General features: G+C 41.4%; 1 protein-coding gene across 1 annotated transcript; it reads right to left on the bottom strand.

Moving 5' to 3' along the window:
• Positions 1 to 1,341: 1,341 nt before the first annotated feature.
• On the bottom strand, positions 1,342 to 18,180 carry taok1a (TAO kinase 1a). Its single transcript, XM_037776492.1, has 20 exons — positions 17,695 to 18,180; positions 13,000 to 13,249; positions 11,325 to 11,396; positions 11,115 to 11,216; positions 10,977 to 11,022; positions 10,739 to 10,835; positions 10,534 to 10,647; positions 10,333 to 10,424; positions 10,058 to 10,151; positions 9,864 to 9,945; positions 9,608 to 9,775; positions 9,245 to 9,445; positions 9,007 to 9,135; positions 8,412 to 8,648; positions 8,198 to 8,326; positions 7,087 to 7,290; positions 6,731 to 6,970; positions 6,233 to 6,445; positions 5,893 to 6,075; positions 1,342 to 5,322 (listed from the first exon to the last, which is right to left on the bottom strand). Exons 2-20 carry the CDS (start codon positions 13,129 to 13,131, stop codon positions 4,783 to 4,785), a joined length of 3,075 nt encoding a protein of 1,024 aa, XP_037632420.1. The 5' UTR covers positions 13,132 to 13,249; positions 17,695 to 18,180; the 3' UTR covers positions 1,342 to 4,782.
• Positions 18,181 to 19,428: the final 1,248 nt, after the last annotated feature.

Genomic DNA, 19,428 nt, shown 5'->3' with positions numbered 1-19,428 from the left:
TGCTAATGGGCATTGTATTTTACATCGTTGGAAAGCCTGTTTATTTACCTTCACAATGATGTCCAACTCATAAGGATCATGCATTTGTGGGATGAGCAGCACAGCTGATTATGTGGGTAGCGCCCAAGAAAAATTTGCCAAAATGCTCCGTCAATGGTAAACAGTGTATTCTCCTGTTGGTATTGACTCTTGTTTTGAGTTGTTTGGTGGATTGGATGATTGAACTCTCTATCAGTAACAAGGAACAAACAAGACATATTGGCAATTTTACACTTTATTCATTTAGTACACCGTCAGAAGCCTCAGTAGCGGGTGGAAGATCCATACACAGCCACAACAGCCTGGCACCTCCTCCTCATGTTGGTCACCAACCTGGTCACACGTTGCTGTGGGATGGCATTCCATTCCTCAACCAGGATTCGTTGCAGGTCAGCCAGCGTGGTTGTGTGTTCCCTCAATGATGTCACTGGCAAAACAAGGCTTGTCATCATTGAAGGCCATCTCAATGCAGGGAGATATCGGGATGAGATTCTGCAGCCAGTGGCGATCCCATATCTCCACAATCTGGGACCTAACTTCATCCTCCAAGAAACAACGCTCGCCCCCACAGAGCCAGAGTTATCACAGACTACCTCCACAATGTGGGAGTAGAGAGAATGGAACGGCCTGCCAAGAGTCCAGACCTCAACCCAATTCAACACTTGAGGGATCAGCTTGGGCGTGCTGTACGTGTTAGAGTGACCAACACAACCACGCTGGCTGACCTGCAACGAATCCTGGTTGAGGAATGGAACGCCATCCCACAGCAACGTGTGACCAGGTTGGTGACCAGCATGAGGAGGAGGTGCCGGGCTGTTGTGGCTGCGTATGGATCTTCCACCGCTACTGAGGATCCTGACGGTGTATTAAATGATTAAAGTGTAAAATTGCCAATATGTCTTGTTTGTTCCTTGTTACTGATAGAGAGATAAATCATCCAATCCACCAAACAACTCAAAACAAGAGTCAGTACCAACAGGAGAATACACTGTTTACCATTGGTAGAGCATTTTGGCAAATTTTTCTTGGGTGCTACCCACATAATCAGCTGTGCTGCTCATCCCACAAATGCATGATCCTTACAAGTTGGACATCATTGTGAAGGTAAATAAACAGGCTTTCCAACGATGTAAAATACAATGCCCATTAGCATTGTAACAACAGAGAAATAATCCACCAAACACAAATTTCCAAACTTTTTTTCCGAGTTTATATTGTGTATGGCACAGTACTGCAATGCCATACTATTGCAACCTAAAGTTACACACTTGAGGTACAATAAAATAAAAACACAAGGCCAAGTTATACTAAAATTACTTTATTACAGCTGATTTCTGTTCAATATCCCTCTGCCAACACAATGGTAAATATAATACAAACAAAATAGTAAATTTGATCCTATTTTTATTCTGTTTTATGAATCTTTTTACACAATTTAAATCCACTTTTTTAGTACTTTACCATCTCTTATGTAGTATCTTCATAATCTCTCTGACATTCAATAACAAGTTCCACCATCTATACATTTTAATACAGGTTATGAGTTGTAGTGGTAATGTGCCAAAGAAGAATACTGACATCTTCAAAGAAATGGAATCTCTTTTCATAATTTGCCTGTCACCACGTCATCTTTTCAAGCCTTTTTTTTTTTCTTTTTCTTTTAAACTTTGGCCACTAGACCAGAACCAACTTGTTTTTATGTTTCATACATTTCATGCCGTCAGCCCACTGATAGGTAAAACCATGGAGATGAGACAATGCAGTGGTATCTGGGCTTGGCAACTCAGGTATGGCACAGTGTTTGACCATAGAAAGGATCGCCATTTTTTGTGTTGCCGATTCTCATTCGGTATCCCATAAGCTTTCAGTCAGTAGGACAAAATTTGACATCAAAGTTAAAGTAAAAAATAAAAAATAAAATCCAGGTTCGTGGAGAGGTCTCATGACCGACAATGATTGACAACAGACTCCCTCACACACATCACACTCACATACAAACTTTAAGGTTGGCATGTATGTGAGGTTTGATTGGCCTAACATTCAAACTCTTGGCCTTGGCTTTTGATTTGAGGTAAGATTCCGATCATGATAAATACATTCCCCTTTTCTTTACCAAATATCAATAAATCAGAAAAGAAATGATGAATATATAACCTGCTGTGTTACAGTAGCTGGAACTAGTCACTCGGCATTAAAAAAAAAAGTAAGTGTTTTGGGACCAAACCATATGTAACTTGATATAATGCATACTTTCAAGGATAGGATATATACACGTGAAAAATTAACATCCCACCTATTTAAAAAAAAAAGACCCCAGCATTTTTGTGTCCTCAAATGTGATAGGAATATATCACAGTATGACATTCAGAAAGAGCCAGCATCTGACAAAGGAGGCTCTGAATCAGGGGACAAGTGATCAAACATGTGCGGTGGGGGAGAACGAACTCTGCAGTGATAACGCTCAAGAGATGGCCGCTTGACTAAGGAAGTGGCATTTAAAAAGGAGATGACAGCGAACACATGCATACGAGGCATTCTCTCTGTGTACACAAAACCAAGAATATCTTCCAATGAGCGATGTCCAAACAACTCAAAACCACTTTTGAGAGTGAAAGGGTTTTGCTAACATCAGTGTGGTCTGTCAGTTAAATAAAGTTAGTTTTAGAAATTATTTTCTTAAAATGTGAGTTTAGTTTTTAAATGTTTTTCTTTTAATAAAATATACACATATGAACATTTAACTCCAGCTTTGTGATTCAAGGGAGCATATATCCTTTATGGCCTTTCCCAAGAAAATCTTTTAAACCCTCTGCATGGAAATGGAAAGCCTAACTTTGTGCAGAAAGGCTGTTAAAAGGTTTAAAGGGCACCGATGATATTTCAACCACAAACCAGATTGAAGGGAGCGGGCAGAGACAGATATTATTAGAGGAACTGCTAGAGCTATCAAAATGAATACCTAAGTGCTTTTTTTTGCCACATTTATTTTGTATTTGGCTGTTTTTCACAGAGTGTGCGTTGACGTTACATTTTACATGTATATGATACAATGCCATCATGCGAGCATGTGCTTGATTTCAGTCGCCCTTGTTCTTGGGTTCTGATGAGATGGTTGTGTAACATTTTGAACTTTTAGCACCTTTTACATTTTTTTTAGTGTTACGTAACTGGGCCCCAACATTTTTTTTTAACAGTGTTGTAGTTTTTCTTAGTAGTGCCGAGCCTGCTGTCATGGTCATGACAATTACCTAAAGCTTTCTGCCTGCACATAATGGACTCTCTTCAGTTCAGTTTGTATTATGGAAACTGTAGCCAAAGCATATCTAAAAAAAAAAAAAGAAGCCTGCAGCATCCTCACATCCAATCAAAATTCAGCATAAACACACAGAGGAGATAACCAACAACAGCTAGTTTCAAAACAGTAAAAGCTGCAGAAAGGGGGGGGGGGGGGAAATGCGTCCACTCACATACTGTATATTTTCATACACTAGGTCTTGTCTGTACTTGGGGGAAATTGCTCCGAAAAATCACAGCACGGGTTAGCTCGACTCCTCGACTTCACTACATACGTACCGACGAAACACTCATCCACCAGGTGCTTTGCGAAAAGAAGTCAAATATAATTTTTTTTTACACATATTCCGCTGTATAAAGTGCTTTGGAAAAAGGCAGCAGTTTAAAAAGGCACTAATAAAAATCAACAGATCAATACTAGGATTGTTTTTGAAGGCAAATGAGTCAACTCCTCTTGTGAATGTGTACAATGACATTCTCTGTAACGCCGGGGTTTTCCAAGTTCACCCCTAGAGTACCACCACTCTAAAGACCTAAAAATATAGCAACTGATATACACTTTTCTATTTCTCACCATTTATAAACCAACTTTACTGCATACACAGTGAATATAATAATCTGAGAAAAGTATTTTTGAGACCTCTGGAACTAAAATCAACCTAAACATACATGGATTATAAACTGATGATGAAATTTAAAATATTAAGCTATAAACATCTGAGACCGATTTTTATAATCAAGGGTTTAAAAAGGCACTGTAGTAGTGTTGTAGCATAAGCCTGAAACAGTTTTTGTTTATTTGGCTCTGAAGTCTCATTTTGGCTGATGACCAGGTGAAATAAAACTATTGAATAAAAAGGAGGCATCTAATTTATCACAACCATTACAGCAGGCTGGTATCACAACAGCAAAGCATCTTTAGATGGGTCTGCTGCGTTATTAACCACCGTCAGAGAATCGACCAGTGTATAACTGAATATGAATCGGGAGAGTGAAGGAGTGGGGGGGGGTCCTAAATAAAATCAGTTCACTGATTGTTTGATACCACGTTTCTAAAGGACATAGTTAACACATGTCAAAGGCTTTTCAACAGTGTTTCATGTGCAAAATGAGAGCAATGGCTGTGAATAGCACAAAACATATATTTTTAAAAAATTCCGCAGGAGAGCTGTAAATAAAAACAAAAATGGGAGTATTAATGTGTTGACACTCAAATTGCTTATGTAACATAAATTTAAGGATCTGTATGTGTGCCGATAAACTGCCGTGAGGACGGGCTGCGTCTCTTCCAGCCCTTTTGACCTGAGCAACATTTATTTCCTCGCACATCCACATCTGTACATCGGAGACCGAGCAGCAGAGCTCAGCCAATACTCTGTCCCGCTTTTGTTTGTTGGATTCTACGTCTCCACGCTCAAATTCTGACTCCGGGGGCTGACGGGGGGGGATCTATGTGTAGGAGAGGTGTGACCCGTTAGATATCTGAGAGGTGACGCTGGTACTCCTGCTCATATTCTGCTCGCTGCGCCCTCCCGAGGGTGTCCTCCCCATTGCTTGGGGGCTGTTCTGTACGCCTCCGCTGCTGCGGGAGAGCAGGCCTCCTGCTGGCGAGTGGCCCCACGGTGATGGAACCCCGCCTCCCTGCATGCCCTGCCCCCAGCCCTGCTGCATAGACGCCCCTCCCGGACTGGAGTGATAGTGGTGATGGCTGCCGTGGTGGCTTGACCCTGCGCCCGAACTGCCACCGCTCCAGGGTGACCCTTGAGAGCTCCCAGGTGGGTGCTGTTGTTGTTGGTGACTCCAACTCGCTGGAGCCCCGGGAAAGGTATTGCCTTGACTCTCTGGGGACGAGTTTGATAGCACCATGTTGCTGAAGCCCAGGCGCATGCTCTCCGAGTCAAAAGCCTCGACCTCTCTGGCTTGACGTTCCAGCAGGCTCCTGATTCGCTCTAAGCGCTCGTTCTGCAAGGACAGCATCTCCTCCTCAATCTACAGAAGAAAAAAAAAAAAAGTAAATAACAATGTTCATAAACAGTATATGTGCTTCACAGTGAGCAGATCCACTTAGCTGCTAAAAACCATAACGTAAATAGTCTTTGTCACACCGTCATGACTCACTGGGACACTTGAATACAACAGAGCCATCGTTAATGTTATTAGTAACACCGGTGCTTTTCCTACTATGACAAGTTCAAATATCTGCTGTGAAAAAAGTGTCCAGTTAAAGGCCCAGCACACCCATGGTACACAACCACAGGTGTTTTTAATTATTTTACCTAATTAAACCTCTTCGGGACTGATGCTGCGTTCCAGTTGAATAGGGAAGCCGGAATTTCCAAGTTCCCAGTCGGAGATCTCAACTGGAAGGTCCCCTCAAGTCGGATTTCCAATTTATACCTATCTTAGCACCTATATCATTTTTATTGGTACATACACAGTCCTAGTTTAGCCCACCTTCAACCAGAGCAGGTCAGTAGCTTTAAAACTCAAATCTTGCCAATAATCATGAAGTCAGACCAATATAAATCTCACACATGAGAATAATTTATAGAGGAGAACCTTCTGTTCCAGCAGGGCCCTTCGGAGTGACACCCTCTGCTCCAGGTCCTTCCTCTCACGCTCGTGCTGGGCGTCTGTCTGCATCTTGATCTTGCTCTGGTAGGCGTTGAGAAGCTCCAGCTCCTGCTGTAGCTGCATTCGCAGGCCTTGGCACTGAGCCTCCTGAGTCTCATCCAGACGGAGCTAGGGACAGAGAAGAGAAGATCAGGATCCAACACGGAAAATATATACGCAACCATAACTAGAAATCAAAAGGTGGCAAAATGTACAATTAGGCGGCACCTTCATGGTCATATTTTACAACTTTAGGATTCTACATTCCTGGCATTCCCAGACTCACCGCCTGAGTGGAAAGCATCTCGTTGATGGAGTGGTCATACTGCTCTGCCAAGATGGCAAGTTTGCGGTGCTGCTCCTGCTTCAGCCGTTTAAGGACGGCCTTGTGCTCTGACTTTGGCGTGGTCTCCAACAGATGGTTCCTCAGTGCTTTGTACTGCCTGGTCTGGATCTTACATGTGTCCTGGAACTGCTTCTTGATCTGTAGCTCTTTAGACTTAGGTCATGGAGAAAAATTATCAAATGAGGTATTTCTATATTTAAAAGCCAACATTAAGACAAGACAGAAACGGATCATTATTATCTACATTGGGTCTGTACAATCACAATATTTTTGGGCCCAGACCAAGCAAGTCAAACCAGGAAACCAAGCGTTGCATGAATAAGGATGTTGCATGTTAAACAGATCCTACAAGTAACAGAGCATTTCATTATTATTATTGAAATGATAATATCTACTGAATATTCAATGGCCATGCGTGCTCACAAGCCGAGTTCTCACCCTGAGGCTCTTGGGCTGCTGGCGAACCTCCATAACGTGTTTGCGTCGCAGCTCCCTCTCCCTCCTCTTGTTGTACTCCTGCTGATTGGTGAGCTCCGTCTGGTGCTGCAGGCGGATGAGCTCGGCCCTCGTCTTTTGGATGGTGTTGAGCTGGCGGAACTCCAGTTCTTGCATGGACTCATGGTGCCGGAGAAGCATGGCGTGTTCCAAGTCCTTCTGGGTCTGACGCTTGTTTAGCTCCTAATTATGTGCAAATGGAGACGACAAACAAAGAGATGAGACTGGCACGCACCAAAGATAACTCAATTTTAGTTTGTTAATCAAATTATTATTATTTGAGACCCGGCAGAACTGACCTCGCGCACTAAGTCCTGTTCAATATTGTGGCGAGCAATCAAGATCCTCCGTTTGAACCTGCGGCACTCCAGGTCCAGATACTGCCTCTGTCTGCGCTGCAAGTTGGCCTCTTCTTCAGCTTGGAAGTGTTGGAAGTTCTCCTTCTGCTTGGACAACCACTCCTGCTTTTCTTTCTTGGGTGTTGACTGATTTTCATTCAACTCCTAAATAAAAGAAAGATTTCAGGTCACTGGTAGAACACACTTCATAGTACCGATTGTTGTCCATTAGCGGATACAGTGGAAACCGCTTATTGTGATCACGTCTGTCCGGGTCAAATTGATCACTATAAGTGTATGATTATTATAAAAAAAATGTTGTTTCTCTATATTCCTCATGCAGATTACCATCTAATTGACATTTTCATATTTATTACATGAATACTAAGTAATGAAAGACAGTTTCACTATTAACTGGATCGCTAATCATTTTTCTGCCTTTCCCCTCACAAAGGGCTCGCTTGGGGTGAGGCTTTGCCATTTTTAGACCGGCGCTGCGGTGGCGCAGAGCCGGCAGAGTTTCTGTTTAAGGGGGCATTACGTGACCAGGCATTATCAATCCACTTGACGAAGGCGGCTTCAACCACAGGTGCTTTTTCCGCGTGCACATTAATTTTCTGTATGGTCGCCTGAAGAACATTAAGTTTCGCTGCTGCATCGCAATTCATTGAGAGAAAATTACTTTCTTTTTCCTGTCATGATTTCAATGTGCATGCAGCACCAGCCACAGGTAGCCAGCTGGAACGCAGACAGGTTACAATGAGCCACGAGGCAAACTATCAAGGGAGTGAGGTAAGAAAAACATACTGTATATAGAATTACCATAGTTTTAACATTTTTTCCACATGTTGTCATGTATGAAAAGACCCAAAATGAACACTGTAAGTGGACTACTTGATTACTTTAAGCAAATAACTTAAACAGCATATATGTGGAAATTAATTTGTCCCAAGCTTTTTGATCCATATAAGCGGTTGATCACTATAAGCGGTTTCCACACTAGTAAGTAAACTGAAAAATACAGTTTTGTAGACTAATGTACGGGGCAAGAAGGAGGTCTGGACCCCCTTACCTCTTTGAGTTGTTCCTTGCGAAGTTTGTACTCCCGTTTCTGGGATTCCAGGAAGCTGTTGAGCTCTTTCTTCTGCTGACTCTGAATATGTTGTTGGAACTTCTTTTCATCATTGGTAAAAGTTTTTCCCTAATGGAGAAATGCACATCATAAATCAGTTTGCTCAACATAAAATAACAGTGTTTTGTAAACCATAAATGAGTTGAAAGCATACATCTTTCTCCATGGACGCCTGGTGCTTCTTGATCAGTTTCTCCATCTCCTGGGCAAAGCTATTCCTCTGGTTCTCCAGCTCCTTGTCCAGGCGCAGTCTGTGCTCGTCCATCTCGGCCTTCAGCTTGTTTTCCAGAGCCATCAGCTGTTTCTGGTGCTGCCGCCTCATGCGCTTGTAGCCCAATATCTGCTCCCTTAACTCAGAATCCTGCTCGTGCTCCTTAATCTGGCGAGTGAGCTGGAAAGAAACAAGACATAGATTCTCTTTATGTTGTTGTGGGTGGAAATAACAAGAGGCCAACATATGTATCATGTAAGAGTGAGGTATTTAAGAGAATCATGGACAACTATTTTGTAAAGTGCATATCAAAGTGTATAAATGTTCCAAGCTGGATCGTGACTCTGCTTTTGATTACATGTAAAATTACTACTTTCTAGCCTTAAAGCAAAAGCATTCAATGATCACGAGGACAATATGTCAAAAGATTTCTGCCTTTGAAACAACCCATGGATGTGGAAAATGTCCAGCAGCTATACAAGCAGTTATTTTTGCCATCTTCTTATCCGATCTGCAAATACAAGAAATGCATTATTACCACTGAGGCTGTGCGTATAGTAGCAAAGTGTTCGCGGTTCCGTTTTGGCCGTGGAGTGTGTGCAGGAGGGGACTGTGGCTCAGTTGGCCGGGCGTTAGGGTCCGACTCTTCATTGTTTGTCTCTTCCTCCTGAAAGGTAGGCAACAGAACGTGTAAATAGCAGAACAAGATACAGCAAAGCAATCAGAGGTGATCTAAATGCTGTCCATATAACAATACTGGAACCTGGACTTCTTACCGGTTTGAGGTGTATCACAGAGCTGTTGGACATGACCGTGTGGTCTCCGTCCATGTCCACCTCACTCTTGTCATCGCCCGCATCGGTCAGACTGTTGACAGAGCTGCTCTGGGAACTGGCACTGATTGACATACTGGGTATGGATTGGTTGCTCCCCACGCTGTTCACTGTACCCGTCCTACCCACGCTGTGATCCGTCTCCTAAAAATAACACGCACGGCAGACAATAACAAGGTTACAACACAGCTCTCTAATTACACAGGATGACACGATACTACAAAATACGACCTCGCTAAACCGGACATGACAAAGAGATGGAGAAAGATATAAATGCAGGCTAGTAGAAAGAGTCATATGACCGACCTCCTCATCATCTTGTGCCTCTGTTGTGGGGCCATTGTGGGCTTCATGAAACAAGATCTTCTTCATCTTACGATACTGCAGATTGTCAAGCTCTCGCACCGCGTCCTTGGTCCGACTTATCAGGTCTATTAGAACCGATTCTGGTCGCTCGCGCTGGACAAATGCATGCTGGAGGAAGAACACGGAAAAGGCGTCTTGGATTAAAATCCTGACTTCTAACATAATCTGCCATAGCCATTTTTTTTTAAATTCTTACCTTTAAGAGCTCCTCAGAGTTTGGTCTATCCTGGGGAAATTTCTGAAGGCAAGAATCTACAAAGTTTCGGAAATAATCCGTCCTAAAGTTGAGAGATGAAATGTGGAAAAAGGGATAGAATTGTAGTTATTTTATGGACTCAGTTTATTTAAGAAATAATACACCAGTTCTTATAAATTTCATTCTGAACTCACCATTCACTAGACTGCAGCGTTGGGCTCTCATTCTGTGCTATATGGTATAAGGCACTCATTGCATTCATGTTGAACAGTGGAGGCTTCCTCTCAGCTGCAGACCAAGTAGAGTGTTACATCAACAATTCAGATGTTGCATAGAAAAATGAAATCAAGAGAGAAAGGAAGAGCAACATTATTGATAGTTAAAAGTGTAAAAAGATAGATGTAGATACAAGCAATGTAACAACAAATATATTAGAAGTGAATCAGACCATATACATCAGTGACCATACCTAATTCAATGCAGGTTATTCCCAAAGACCAAATGTCCACCTTCCCATCATACTGGCCCTCATCCATAGCTAAAATTACTTCTGGGGCCATCCTGAGAAAACAAACGCATTCAGCACATTAAAAATATGTTAATAGCCATTTCTAGAAATTTGCAAAAGTACTCTGAGAGGAACCTTTAATGTTAATGTTTTATAGCGTACCAATATGGAGTCCCGACAAAGGAGTTGGCAGGACTGGCAATAGAGGCAGAACCAAAATCTGCTAGTTTTACCTGCCCCGGCTCCGTCAGCAAGACGTTTCCTGCTTTGATATCTCTGTCGCAACACATAAGAGGAAATGATTACAGATCCACACAGAAGAAGGCGGCATAAGAAGTGTCCAGCATGCTCCCAGACACACACTCACCGGTGAATCATGTTGTGGGAGTGAAGATAAGCCAACCCTTGAAGAGCACCATGGGTAATTGCAGCTATTTCAACTTCTTGCAGAGGTTTCTTGTGAACTGGAAGGGATACATTCACCAACAGCGATGTCAATCAAGAAAAAGGTGACAAGGATAATGTTGAAGAGCGAGACTACCTTCCCTGTTTGTAGTCATGCAGCCTTATGCAATGGTTTGGAGGACAAAAGGTTTTCAACTCACCTTCTAACAAATCTGAAGCAGAGCCGAGACAATACTCCATTACCAGCTGCAATGAAATAGAGTGTTTTGTGTGAATCTGTGACTACCAGGTGGCTAATAATTTTAGTCATCATAACTGACTCTTGTGTAGAATCTTACCCAGGCAGTGTGCTCTCGCAGGTAACATCCTTTGTACTCTATGCTGTTTGGGTGTTGTATTCTCTGCAGGAATTTCACCTCCTTGATTATGTCTTGCCATTTCTGTGAAAATGGTACAAATTAGAATGAAGCGGAAAAAAACATTTATAAGTAAATGTGATTAACAATTTGCCTGTTAACATGATATGGGTTAGTGAAAGCTTAGCATACCTCAGTGGACTGCTTTCCACTGTAAGACATCTTCTTGATGGCCACCACCTCATTTGTCCGCACATCCCGTGCCTGAATGATAAGCACATTACATATTGTCATTTCATAACATTACCAATGATTTAAGTTTTAGTTTAGTGGTGTAGGTTACATGGGCTACAGTAGAAGTATCAGTTTTTAAAAATATTTATTATATACCCATAATAATACATTTTGTCAATTTGATCAATAATCACTGTATGTGACCTTATTGCCCCAACACAATACAATCTGTGTTACAGACTCAACTAAATGATCCACATTCAAATTAAGATTATGTAAACCTAATGTAGCTGTTGGAGCAACAGGGCATTGTAGAACAACATGATATTGTTGGGACCTGTGCAATGAATGCTTCTAACTGCTTGGTCGTAATATCCATATTACAGACTATGCTAAGCTAAAATTGGTTATACTTTAGCCAACAACACATTATGCAAAAACACCAAGTCAAACCCAAAATATTACATTTTCAAAGATATTAAGACAAACACACGACATCACAATAAGGCCCCGATCACACAGAGAAGTGTTGCCCGCAAAACCATTTTTTTCCTCTGGCACAGCGCACTTGCCGTGCGCTCTTCTCTGGCGCAGCGTGTTGCATTTTTGTAGCTGTTTTTAGACGCGTGTGAAAATGTAAATATTCTCAACTTTTCAGTGCCAGGCACATAGTCGCACCACTCGTCATTGTCAAATTTGGCCCAGGTAGCCAATGAAATCAAGCAAGAAGCGGGGCGTTGCTACTTAACCACTTCCTTCTTGTTTTGATGCCAGTGGATGTGGGTAGCTAGTTAGCTGTTGGACCAACAGCGTATATGAGAGGAAAGGAGGAATTCCTATCAAGTGTTGTGAAAGTTTCATGTAGGCTACTGTCTTTGAGAGAGTGATAGAGAGAGAGAGACCACATTTTCCCGTTAATCACATCTGATCGCCCGGTTGCAAGCACAGAGCCCTGCTCCACTGGCGCACCTTACTGTTTTGCACGACGCAGTTTGCCATGGCGTTTTTGAGGCGGCCACACCTGTAGCGACGCGTCTCTGTGTGATCAGCCCCTAAGACAGTGTTGCTAAAACAGTCCTGGATTTTTAGAAAATTATTCTGAAATGTTTGAAAAGATCTAAAGGCCTTTTGGATTGGTAGAACAATGCTCTCCAATTGCTGAATACTGAAACAAAACTGAACGACTTATCAATATCATCCCAATGACCTTCAAGGCTACAAAGCCCCAAACTTCAAGCCTGTTCCGTATAGACTTGACAGGATGAAACACATTCATGCGCTTCTTTGTTAGCAGTTTATAGTACTATGAAACAGGATTTTCTCATTTCCGGGGAAGTTATCACGGTAGCATTCATCTTATCATCCATAACAATAATCTTGAGGGTGAACAATTGAATTCTGCCATTCACATTACACAGTGCTATACCAGAAATGCGCACTTGAATATATGTCATTAACTGAGCCAGGCTTAACTTTTCTGCTCTGATAACCCTGTATTTTTTGGCCAGACCCATATGTGTCACAATGTGCCAACAAAGTGGCCTCACTGAAATGAATGGAAATGAAAGCATCTGATGTCAGACTGAACATGGCCGTCTGCTTGGACCATAGCCTTTCAATGTGAAATACTCACAAAATATACAGCACCAAAGCTGCCATGTCCGATCTCGCGCAGATCTGAGTAGAGCTTTTCCGGGTCCTCCTTGAAGAAGAGCTCGGCGACGTCGGGGTCCTTCAGGCTCCCCGCCCGACTGCTGTTGGGCATAATGGGGAGCTGGGGGGCAATGCCGCTGCCGCCAGGAACTATCTGGGTCTGCGACAGCGACTTGAAAGCCCCCACCGATGGCTCATCTGCAGGACAGTGGTCTCATATGTGTTCACAGCTAAAAAGTACAAGGAAAAGCAAGAATGAGTACACTGAAATAAACAGCAGCAGAGTGGTATAACCTCATGTATTAATGTGTTCCTGGTATAAATTACAGGGCTTCATTATTAATACTGAATGGACAGCAGAGAAGTACAATATGCTCCAAGAGTGGTTTACGTAAGAAGTTAATTTGGGATGTTTTGAGGAAATATACACATATTCTCTACCTTACAAATAAATTCCTTTACATTGGTCATGTTATGCTACAATATTAATGCTGTGTTACAGTGAGAGGAAACAACTGGTGAGTGACACATTACACAGCTCTCTGGCTGTCCATATGTGCTACAGCAGAGCCTATTAACCTGAACGAGAGAAGTCTAAGCAAAACATGAACCGAACCACGATGTCAGGTGCAAATGTGGAGAACGGCCAGTCGGAAATCCTGAGGTAGCAAGAGATAAGTCTCCTGTTTCCATAGTAACAGCAACCACGGTAAGGAAATCAGTGGGCTGTGTCCTGACAAACTCCTCTCTCACACCTTCAGTGACTGGTATGTAGACAGGCAGATGTGAGGAGGATACAAAGAGCCGCCGTCTCGCAGCTGACAATATCCAGCTCGAACAAAGAAACCGAGGAGGTAACAACACGCTGCTTCACCGTCTGTGCGATAGGCTAGATGCCTGAACTGAAACAAAGCATTCCAGTGATAGGACTACTTGTTAAACCTGTAGGTACTCGGTAAACACGCGTTCTCAAACATACCAAACATTGTCCATATAACTTCAGTACAAGTGAGTGATTCTAGCAATGCTTTTGGTTCTGGTTATATTTGTCCTAGTTTTGAGATATGCAGAGCTGCAACATACCAATACAAAGCAGATAAATAAGTGTGGTGCTCAATGTGTTGAAAAAATGAAAACGAAGCGTGCCTTTCCAAAAATAATGTCCTGGATACGCAAGATAACCCATCAACCTTTCTGAAAAGAGTTGTCATTGTGGAGTTTTCCTCTGAATCTGAAAAATACTGAAAATATCCACAGTAGGGGGTGTGGATTGATCTTAAAAGCTCACCATATAAAACCAAAACTATCTATACAACTAGGAATATTAGGGAAAGTGTGTTTTTTAGTTTGTTTTTTATTTTAGATGAAGTCACCTTTTAAAATTACAGAAATGGACAGAATATAGCATAGATCCACATCTCCACTATCAGGCTTAATCTTTTAACTATTTTCCGCCTATTAAAATAGTTTGTTATACAGCTTCACTGCTGTATTACAGATGTAGACTGTAAAAGATCACTGAGGAAGGTTTACTGAGTCCATGCGGCTCAGATGATCAGCTGCAAACAGATGCAGAGCTGACGCTCGAGTCACAAGACTTCTTTCCCAGCCTGAGAGAAACAGCCCCCAGTTCAAGCAGACATCTTTTGTCTCACAACAACAACAACACTGAACAACTCACTATATTCCACACAGATGCAGCCACCACGGCCCTGAAATAAAGCCTCATTACCATGTGGGGACTGTGCCTCTTTATTGCCATTGTTCTTTACTACATTGTTGCTCATGAATGAGCTTTGTTGTCATATCTCATGATGGCATTTTCCGACTGTGGGACATGTGAGCGCAAGGGTGAGTGATGATAACTGATACCTTCATAAAACACCCAACTAGCAAGCACACACACATATGCACAAGAATGCAGCAGGACAGGACAACAAAGCTGGAGGGCTGGAATTCCCAATGTATGCCCTCACTGCGCTGCATTTCCTGTTCGCACAGTTATAGGGAGGTAGGAAGGGGCCCTGGTGAGCATTTTGACTAGTGATTATCTGTCTTTCTTGACTTAACAGCACGCTCACAGACATGCATTGCAAATTTCAGATACAGTGAAATAAAAGTTTCTTTGAAAAGCTTTCATACCATACAGTTAATTTATCTTTACAGAATGCAACTGTCATCACTTTTTTAGTAATCAGTACGCAGTTTAAACTGTGATCAGTTAAGTCATTTCCTTTTGGCACTCCAATCCATAACACAAAAACACACATAAGCACACTGTGTCAACCACCAGTGATTCCTTTTCTCTTTACCACCCATGTCAAACAACAAAAAAATATGTTTATGTACAGGCCTTACATTACAGTACACTTGTACAGTAGTGTTATTTGCTCTGAAACTCTTGACTTAACAGCAATGGCACGCTTACAGACATGCATTGCAATTTCAGATACAGTGAAATAAAGTTTCTTTGAAAAGCTTTCATACCATACAGTTAATTTATCTTTACACAATGCAACTGTCATCGCTTTTTAGAAATCAGTACGCAGTTTAAACTGTGATCAGTTAAGTCATTTCCTTTTGGCACTCCAATCCATAACACAAAAACACACATAAGCACACTGTGTCAACCACCAGTGATTCCTTTTCTCTTTACCACCCATGTCAAACAACAAAAAAATATGTTTATGTACAGGCCTTACATTACAGTACACTTGTACAGTAGTGTTATTTGCTCTGAAACTCTTGACTTAACAGCAATGGCACGCTTACAGACATGCATTGCAATTTCAGATACAGTGAAATAAAGTTTCTTTGAAAAGCTTTCATACCATACAGTTAATTTATCTTTACACAATGCAACTGTCATCGCTTTTTAGAAATCAGTACGCAGTTTAAACTTATTAGTAATCAGTTAAGCCATTTCCTTTTGGCACTCTAATCCATAACACAAAAACACGCATGATCACACTGTGTCAACCACCAGTGTTTCCTGTATCTTCACCACCAATGTCAAACAACAAAAAAATATATGTTTATGTACAGGCCTTATATTACAGTACACTTGTACAGTAGTGTTATTTGCTCTGAAACTCTTGACTTAACAGCAATGGCACGCTTACAGACATGCATTGCAATTTCAGATACAGTGAAATAAAGTTTCTTTGAAAAGCTTTCATACCATACAGTTAATTTATCTTTACACAATGCAACTGTCATCGCTTTTTAGAAATCAGTACGCAGTTTAAACTTATTAGTAATCAGTTAAGCCATTTCCTTTTGGCACTCTAATCCATAACACAAAAACACGCATGATCACACTGTGTCAACCACCAGTGTTTCCTGTATCTTCACCACCAATGTCAAACAACAAAAAAATATATGTTTATGTACAGGCCTTATATTACAGTACACTTGTACAGTAGTGTTATTTGCTCTGAAACTCTTGACTTAACAGCAATGGCACGCTTACAGACATGCATTGCAATTTCAAATACAGTAAAATAAAGTTTCTTTGAAAAGCTTTCATACCATACAGTTAATTTATCTTCACAGAATGCAACTGCCATCACTTTTTTAAAAATCAGTACGCAGTTTAAACTTATCAGTAATCAGTTTCCTTTTGGCACTCCAATCCATAACACAAAAACACACATAATCACACTGTGTCAACCACCAGTGTATTCCTTTATCTCTACCACCCATGTCAAACAACAAGAAAACTATGTTTATGTACAGGCCTACATTACAGTACACTTGTACAGTAGTGTTATTGCTCTGAACAATTTAAACCACGTTAAAATGACCAGGATTTACCCCCAAACTATCAAACCTGAGGTAAACAAGTAGCCCAGCCTCACCTTGCTGCCTGCGTTATCCCCTACAGTATGTTACCTGTGTGGCTTGGGTAACACCTCACATGAGTTGCAACACAAGGGGAACTACTACAGAGCACTTAGAGGGATTTTCTGAAAGTTGTCACTTTTTCCAACAGCTGTTTTCAGCTGTCACACACAAAAGCAAATCAAACAAACAAAAGTGTAAAATGTGAAGACCCAGGCAGCAACACACCCAAAAGCGTGCGCAAACAAAATCAGAGGTTTCAGGAGCTCTTGTACAGTACTGTTATTGATCTGAACAATTTAAACCACACAGATTTACCCCCAAACTATCCTACCTGAGGTACACAAGTAGCCCAGCCTCACCTTGCTGCCTTATCCCCTATATGTTACCTGTGTGGCTGTGGTAACGCCTCACATGAGTTGCAACACAAGAGCACTTAGTGGGATTTTCTGAAAGTTGTCACTTTCCAACAGCTGTTTCAGCTGTCACACAAGTAAATCAAACAAACAAAAGTGTGAAATGTAAAAGTCCCAAGCAGCAACACACCCAAAACCTGAGGTTTCAGAGGAGCTCCCAGGCTAGCCAACGTTGACTGTACTGTTAGCTTGTTAGCCACACACCAAACTTAAGCTAAGCTAAGTTACGTGTCACATTATTTAACAACATTAAGCACTATTCAGGACGTATTTACAACGTGAATAGTCGAGTAACTACTCGGAATAGTGTGACATTAAACCCAACTTTAAGAGTTATTTGACAGAAAGTGCTAAATTAGCAAGCTAGTGTGATGTTTGCTAAGTTAGCTTAGCCAGTTAGCTTAGCATAAACTCACCCTCTCTGCTGACAGGCCAGGCTCCAGCTCTGTGTCGAGTAAATCAACACACTTTAGGGGTTATTAAAGTGTTCTTCCTGCTTCAGGGGTTTCCTACGCTGAGTCCTTGTGTTTCTCGACGCTGTCAGTCGATTATAAGACGCAGATTAGTGAGTTATTGTAGGTTAAAGGATCCCCACCCTCGCAGTGAACTGGGCTGCCAGAGAGAGAAGAGCTCCACTCCCAGGCAGGCAGGTCCAAAGATGGCTGCCGAGCTGCTCCACCGCCTCCCTTCAGGGAAAAACACGCTGAGGAGAATGTGAGGGAAGTTCAAACACCTCCTAAACACGCAGGAACAAGTATGTAGTGGTGGCGGCGATGTGGGTTAGACAATCTGTGGGGTTTAACCTCGGCACGCTGGCATGTTAACTAGTTACTGTTCAGTTACTCAGCCTGACTGACCGTCTTCCTTCCACAGTCACTGCAAACAGCAGTTCCGCCCTGCTGCTGCTGGAGAGCCACTAAACTCTCTCTGACCCAACAGCATCCAGAGGAGGAGACATATTGTTACAAAAACATCCATAATATATATTGGAATAAATCAAAACTTTTTATTAATTTGTGGCATTTCCTCATATTTATAATAAATGCAAATAATAATGCACAGTGCACTTTCATAGACTAAGCTACTGGAGTTACCCTGCACTATACTCATTTTAACAGTCTCATATATATTGGAATAAATACTCTGTTCTGACAAAACTTTTTTATTAATTTGTGGCATATTATTTCCTCATGTTTATCATTTTTATTATTTCATTCTCACTGTGCAATATCATTTTCCACTTGTGCAATTTTGTTAATAGTCTGTTTCTTGTCAATACTGTATATACTGCTCCTATTTTTATACTTCCTTGTATTTATATGCTTCAAATTTTGTTACACTTTGCACTTACACTTTACACGTTACACTGCAAATTTACCCTCTGCGGGACTAATAAAGGAATTTCTTATCTAACCCTATCTTATTTTATCTTATCTTATCTTATCTTATCTTATCTTAATAAATGCAAATAATAATGCACACAGTGCACTTTCATAGACTAAGCTACTGGAGTTACCCTGCACTATACTCATTTTTAACAGTCTCTTCTGCACTATATTCATTTTTTTAATAGTCCTGTATCACAGCTGTTACCCTGCACTATATTCAGTTTTAACAGTTTTCTTCATCTCATTGTTTTTTTTATATCTGGTATATTTTTTTGTACTTTGTACTACTAACTTTTTTACTGCCTTTTTACTAACATGTTTTGCACTATGGAACTGTGATGCTGGAAACTTGAATTTCCCTCAGGATCAATAAAGTTACTATCTATCTATCTATCTATCTATCTATCTATCTATTTGTTTTCAACTTAAATCTAAATGACTTCACCATGGAATAGGTCATATAAAAAGATATTACCTTGGAATAACAATGCTGATATCTGAAAAGTATAATTAATTTGGATAACTAGTTTTTTTTTTCTCCACATATTGTAAATTATTCATAGTTATAGACCTACTGTACCGAGTCCTATTTCCCAGCCAACATGGTTATGTGGGCCCCACATGGGTTATGCTGGGGGTACCTGGGTACCAAGTGGGTATGGGCCCAAAATGGGCATCTTATCTGGGGCCCACTTGGATCAACTAAGTTGGTCCCACATGGGCTCCCCATATGGGCTACCTGTGTGGGTCCTAGTTGGGTCA

Source organism: Sebastes umbrosus, chromosome 7, assembly GCF_015220745.1.
Source record: "Sebastes umbrosus isolate fSebUmb1 chromosome 7, fSebUmb1.pri, whole genome shotgun sequence".
In the NCBI taxonomy this organism is placed as follows: Eukaryota; Metazoa; Chordata; class Actinopteri; order Perciformes; family Sebastidae; genus Sebastes; species Sebastes umbrosus.
Note: the sequence above shows the minus strand (reverse complement) of the source record. Positions and strands in the feature narration are given on the sequence as shown.